Source organism: Gadus chalcogrammus, chromosome 12 (genome assembly GCF_026213295.1).
Source record: "Gadus chalcogrammus isolate NIFS_2021 chromosome 12, NIFS_Gcha_1.0, whole genome shotgun sequence".
NCBI classification, from domain to species: Eukaryota; Metazoa; Chordata; class Actinopteri; order Gadiformes; family Gadidae; genus Gadus; species Gadus chalcogrammus.
In genome coordinates this window covers 16,375,660-16,382,175 of record NC_079423.1, presented here as the reverse complement: position 1 = coordinate 16,382,175, position 6,516 = coordinate 16,375,660, and the positions used below count along the sequence as shown (strand labels likewise).

The 6,516-nt window shown below is 45.9% G+C and overlaps 1 protein-coding gene across 3 annotated transcripts in view; it reads left to right on the top strand.

Annotated features, from left to right (window-relative positions):
• arid3a (AT rich interactive domain 3A (BRIGHT-like)) overlaps window positions 1-5,978 on the top strand; it is a 43,811-nt gene extending 37,833 nt beyond the window's left edge. For 2 of the 3 annotated variants that reach the window (XM_056603640.1, XM_056603641.1), the window contains exons 6-9: window positions 294-601; window positions 1,742-2,035; window positions 3,070-3,159; window positions 3,540-5,978. In XM_056603640.1, coding sequence (XP_056459615.1) covers window positions 294-601; window positions 1,742-2,035; window positions 3,070-3,159; window positions 3,540-3,667 — 820 coding nt within the window. In that variant the 3' untranslated portion in view covers window positions 3,668-5,978. The remainder of the gene's footprint in view (window positions 1-293; window positions 602-1,741; window positions 2,036-3,069; window positions 3,160-3,539) is intronic. The other variant, XM_056603642.1, reaches the window with a different exon arrangement.
• Window positions 5,979-6,516: the final 538 nt, after the last annotated feature.

The following is a 6,516-nucleotide window of genomic DNA, read 5'->3' as shown; positions in this document are numbered from 1 at the left end:
TACCTCTTTCCTCCAAATGCACGAAGTACCTCTACCCTATACCTCAGACCAGATACATGAAATACTCCACACATAAACAGGCTTATAAACAAACATTCACTCTTTCCAACTCATCTTATGCCAACAGTTAAAAATGGGTCTTCCGATGTCTCTGAATAAATTAAAATAAAAACAGGCCCTGATGACAATAAATACGCAAGATACCTCTTTCCGCTCTAGATATACGAAGTACCTCTACCCTATACTTGAGACCTAATACCTAAGCCCCCCTGTGTTTCCTCCTCCTCCTCCAGATACATGAAGTACCTCTACCCCTACGAGTGTGACAAGCGGGCGCTGAGCAACCCCAACGAGCTCCAGGCGGCCATCGACAGCAACCGGCGTGAGGGCCGCCGGCAGAGCTTCGGCAGCTCGCTCTTCACCTACTCCCCCAATGGGACGCCCACCATGCTGTCCTCCCCCAAGGTGCCCGGCCACGGGCAGGGCCACGTGCACGGCCACGGCCACAGCGGCGGCGGCCACGGCCACGGCCACGGCCACGGCGGCATGCCCCTGGGCACCAACGGAACCTCGCTCACCCCCATCCAGAAGATCAAGACCGGTAAGAAGCCCTGCGTCGCGATGTTCCTGGTGTGAATGTTGCCCCCTGCTGGTGGGGAAGTGTAACAGCATTGCTCCGCGGCGCTTTGGTAAACGGAGATAGCTTGGTTAGGATTGGATTTGTTCTGGCCCTGGTTCTTCTTTTAGTTTTTTGACTTGCTGCATGGAGTTAGTACATAGGTTTAGTATGTTAGTATAAAGAGTTAGAATGCTAGTAATCTCGGATGCAGCAGACCTGACATATTGGAGAAGAAACATTTAACCCTGAAACCACAACTGAAACGGTGGGGATTTTCTAACGAGGAGATACTCCTTTGTGTTAACGGATCAATCTTTCAGAAGGGGATTTTTTTGAGCTGTCGGTGAACAGCAGTGTGTCTGTCCCTGGTTATATTAAGAGTTAGTCGTTTATGAAGAGTTAGCAAAAAGGGTTAGTTTAAAGGGTTAGTATTAAGAGTTAGTGTAAAAGAAAGTAGACAGAGTAACTACGATATAAAGAGCTGTCTGAGCAGCAGCGTGTCTGTCTCTGGTTGCGTTAGTACTGAGGTGGTTGTTTTAAAGAGTCAGTACTATATAAAGAGTCAGTACTGTATAGAGAGTCAGTACTGTGTAAAGAATGAGTACTGTATAGAGAGTCAGTACTGTGTAAAGAGTGAGTACTGTATAGAGTGTCAGTACTGTGTAAAGAGTGATTACTGTATAAAGAGTCAGTACTGTGTAAAGAGTGAGTACTGTGTAAAGAGTGAGTACTGTGTAAAGAGTGAGTACTGTATAAAGAGTCAGTACTGTGTAAAGAGTGAGTACTGTGTAAAGAGTGAGTACTGTATAAAGAGTCAGTACTGTGTAAAGAGTCAGTACTGTGTAAAGCGTGAGTACTGTGTAAAGAGTGAGTACTGTATAAAGAGTCAGTACTGTGTAAAGAGTCAGTACTGTGTAAAGAGTGAGTACTGTGTAAAGAGTGAGTACTGTATAAAGAGTCAGTACTGTGTAAAGAGTGAGTACTGTGTAAAGAGTGAGTACTGTGTAAAGAGTGAGTACTGTACAAAGAGCTGTCTGTGAACAGCAGTGTGTGTGTTCCTGGTCGCGTTAGTACTGAGGTGGTTGTCCCCCGGGGGTCTTCCTCTCTCTGCTGTGCCGTCAGAAGAGGAGGCGGGCCATCCTCTGTCTGGGTTCGGCGCCATGGGTCGGCTGACCGGCAGCCCGCTGGCGAGGCACTCCATGGCGGCCATGCAGGCGGCGGCGGCGCAGGCCACCATGGCGGCGCAGGTGGCGGCACTGGAGCAGCTCCGGGACAAGCTGGAGGCCGGGGAGCCGCCGGAGAAGAAGATGGCGCTGCCCGTAGAGGAGCACCAGCGGCTGATCCAGAGGGCCCTGCAGCACAACCTGCTGGCCATGACCGCGCAGATGCCCATGAACGTCCGCATCAACAACCAAGGTAGGGTGACGCGCCGGGCGGGGGAGTGGGGGGAGGGACTAGGTGAATGGTGAATGGATCTGCGTTTATACGGCGCTTTCTTAACCCGACATTCGCGCCACCTCCGTCCGTCGACGGATCTCGTTGACTTAGCATGGGGCGCTCTCGAAATGCATTGTGGGTCCGTCCGTTCTGTCTGCTCCGTTGCCTGCGTGAAAAAGCGGAGAAATGTTCCAACTTGTCAGGCAGCGACGGACCCGTCGGCCAATCAGATCGCGTTATGCAAAAATACGCCAATACACTGTCCAATGAAATAGCCTTTGTAATACAACACGGGAAAAACAAATGGATGGTCAAAAAGCCCCCATCCGTCGACGGACGGAGGTAGTGTGAATGTAACGTAGTGGCAAATGCGAAAGATCGCTTTACAAAACTGCCTAACATTCACCCATTCATGCAGACATTCACACATTCACACACCGACAGCGGTGTCAGCCAAGCAAGGCGACAGCCAGCTCGTCGGGAGCTGTCAGGGTTGGAGGTGCCTTGCTCAGGGTCACCTCGACGCTCGGCTAGGAGAAGCCAGGGATCGAACGAGCAACCATCTGGTTACCTTCTCAGAATTAAAAACAATTTGTAGAAAAGTCCCAAACGTGCTGAAACTGAAACTTGTTACCACAGTGGTCTCGTAAACGAGGAAATGTAACTTGGAGGACGTCTACACGGCGAACATGTGTAAATATGTTCACACGTGAGTACGTTTCCTTTTTAGGGGAATCCCGCAGTTAGATAAGAACACTTTGTCCACATGTCGTTCAGGAAATGTTTGTCTCCCGGTGGTTTGCCTCTGTGAAGTATCATAAAGATAGTGGGTATTTTGTGACAAGTTTGGTGCACTGTCAAGTTTTGCGGCATAAGCCCCAATGTGGCGCAATCATGACGTACCGTGTTGATTAAATAGAGGTGTCCGACTATGACTCGTGCGTCTTAACTAGCATTTGCAGCGGTGGTTGCTCTGTGATCTGATGAGACGTATTGTGTGCTCCTCTGGGCAGAAGGCAGACAGGACTCCGCCCTGAACCTCACCACCAGCACCGCGAGCAGCATCAGCATGTCTGTGGAGCTCAACGGAGTCGTGTACACCGGTCGGTACCCTCCCACCGTCACATGACACCAGACAGGCCTGACGTGTGCTGTGCTCTTTCCCCTGCTAGTGCTAGCTTACAACGCTTATAGGTCTACCCACTCGGGCCAGCCGTGCTAGTAATATAATAATAATTCTCGTTATTTAGCATTTACTTTTACATTTAGGGCGTTTAGCAGACGCATTTATCCAAAGCAACGTACAATAAGTACAGTAATGATGTTCATAGAAGCAAGAACAAGTACTAGGATAACCCTTCCCCCGTATTTAAGAACTTTAAGAATGTGCTCATGGTATAAGACACTTTGGATTAAACGATCTGACAACACAATGTTGTTATCATTATTTGTTTTAACATGTGTGTTGCTTGTGTGTGTGCAGGTGTCCTCTTCGCCCAGGGCGCGGGCCCCGCCCTCACGGGCCCTTCATCCCTCAGCAAAGCCATGGGGGGCCGAGGGGGCCCTCAGCAGCTCCCGACCACGCCTACCTCAAGCAATCCGTCGTCATAACAACCCCGGAGCCCCCCCCGCCCACTTTGTAACTATTAAGCTAAATCAAGCCAAAAACCAACCTCATTTTTTCTACATAGTGTATGCCAAAAAAGGAAAAGAAGAAAACCACACACTCAACATAAAGACTCCAAACTGAAACTCAGACCACTTTACATACCCTATCTCTCAGGTTATATCACTATCCATCGGTTTCTTTGTGCTACAGAACCCAACGGGAATCCAAAGAAAGAGCCAGTATATGAAAAAAAAAAAAAAAAGATATATGCACAACATGTGAATAATATATTTCTACATAAATGTACATATTACAAGAGAAATGAGGTTCTATCGAGGAAGGGTAATGCACTGTTTACACACAGACTAACAGACACGCACACATATATACAACCCCACCAACAGACACTCACACACACTCAGCTACTGACTGACAATAATGTTTGTCCTCTCAGATATTTTTTTCTTTTTACAATATTATTGTTTTTATTAATATTATTATTATTATTGTTATTCTTGTTGGATATTATTGTAATCTTTAACAATTCTTACTGAAAAATAACTACACATTCCCCAATATACTTGGGGGGTTTTATTTAACAAAGAAAAAAAAGGAGATTATCAGTATCCTCTATTTTTAATCAGAAGGAAAGCTTTAAAAAGTGTATGTACTTTTTATTCAGGGCATATATAATGAATTACCGTCGTGACCTCATATTGTGTGAAACAATTGCTTTTGCATGGTGCAGCTGGAATGGTTGAATCAGCCCCTCCTCCAAGATACAACATTTGATATATTTTCTCTGATGCTACTGGGAAAGCCATAAAGCAGTCCTCCTCTTGACTCGAGAGCTTCTGGTTCCTGCTTCCAGAACCAGAATTCTTCCCTCGGCCTCGATCCGGGTGTTTTCTCAGACGTCAACGTCTCGCTAACGCTTTCATCCACCAACCCACGGGTCCCCTCCCCACAGCGCCATGGCAACAAGGGTTGATCAATAACCCCGCCATTACGAGCCTGTGCGTCCTGCTCGTTATGTCCTTCACCGCACAATCACCGCAGTCCCCCGGTGTTTGGTTTCTGTTCCTTCTGAGGCCTTAGCTTAGCTTAGCATAGCATAGCATAGCATATTACGAGATGAGTGTGCACAGTATACCTCTTCTCTTATCATGCTTACAGGAATGACTTGGTGTTGCTATTTTTATTTTTTTTGGGCTTTATTACCAATTGTGTGGCCATTACAACTGCTGACAGTGAAACAAAATGAAAGTTACATTTTGTTAAACCGTGACTGGTGACTGTATCTCTCTGATTAGCTATGAAGCTACTAAAAATAGCCATAGTCTAACCAACTTTTTTTTATTATCTGGAAATGTCGTCTGCTTAAAGGTTGCTGGTTAATGTATCAGTGCTCGGAGCCTGTCGACAAACCCTCTCATAACTTCACTCCCATACTCTCCTGCACAGAGGCATATGTGGTCATGTAACCTTTTTAAAGTGGGTCAACGTTTTAAAGTTTACATGACTTGACAACAGGACCTTTTGCTTCCTGATCATTTGATTGTTTCGGTTTGTACAAATTCTTATCATTCGTTTTGGCGCTATCATTTTCTGAAATAGGGCTATTCGTCTGAATAGGTTTCTAGTTTCAAGGTTTGCAGATAGAAATTAGTCCTTTTCTGGCACACAGAGATGGATATCAACGTATTTTAAAACTTGTAGATGCCTCTATTCTGTGCAGAGTTTTGCAAATGAGCGTTTTTCTGATGACAACTAAATGTCTGTACTGTCTTTTCTCTGCATGACATCCGCCTTTGGGTGGGCGGGTGACGTATCCAAAGCACCACTGTGTGAGGACTTGGCTTGGTTGTTGTTTTTTAAGTATGGGTTGCCTTGAAATGCGCATTTTCAGCTTTTTTATTATGTGTTGTTGTGTATGTTTTTACTCAATTTGCTGAATGCAATCAGCCACTACCTGTGATGGTCAAATGAGACATCATGGTGAACTACAATGATCAACGGAAATCTAATGTAATCTAAATCTCTTTTTAGTCACCGTTACCTTCCCTCGCTCTCTCTCTCTCCCTCCGCTTTCCCTGACACAGATGTCACAGCTCAGCTCCAGTTTGGGAAAATGGCTGACAATCAAAGCAAGACATTCTGTCGTGGCCGTTGAAACACTGAGTGGCCTATAAAGGGGTTTGGGGGTGGTGGGGCAAAAGGGCAGGAAGTACGCACGGACAATTCAATCAATCTCCAATCTAAAGGGTCAGCAGTTTGGTTTGAGATTGACCCCATGACCTTTAAGGCCCCCCCCCCCCCCCCCCCCCCCCCCCGCGGGTATAATGCTGGCACCTGCCCATCAGTTCAATTCAAGCATTGGGATGGGAGATCAGAGCTAGCTGGATAGCGACAATTAGAGGATATTTTCTATGTACCGCAAATGCTGAATGGATCCGTATGGGTGTGAGCATAGCAAAGCTCCTCTGTCTACCTCAAGGACTTAATATAAGGAAAAGTGTACTCAGGACAGAGCAATTACACAAAGCCCTGTGATATTTATACAAAAAAAGGTGTTTGGTTTATGCTGGTTCATAATATGAATTGGAATCTAGGGTAGAATAAAAATATATATTGTTTCGAAAACTACCGGACAATCTGATGTCATCTTAACATCATTTGATGAGAATTTACTATAATTATTTTAGCAGGGTTAAGGGAAACAGGAAAGGTTCAACATCTCAATTATGTGTTGGGTAACAGTGCCCCCTAGTGGAATGTTTCGTAACAACGCACAATCACAGATCTGCAATCAGATCTTCTCTCCTCAAGGCAGTCTCAATCATAAGGTTAG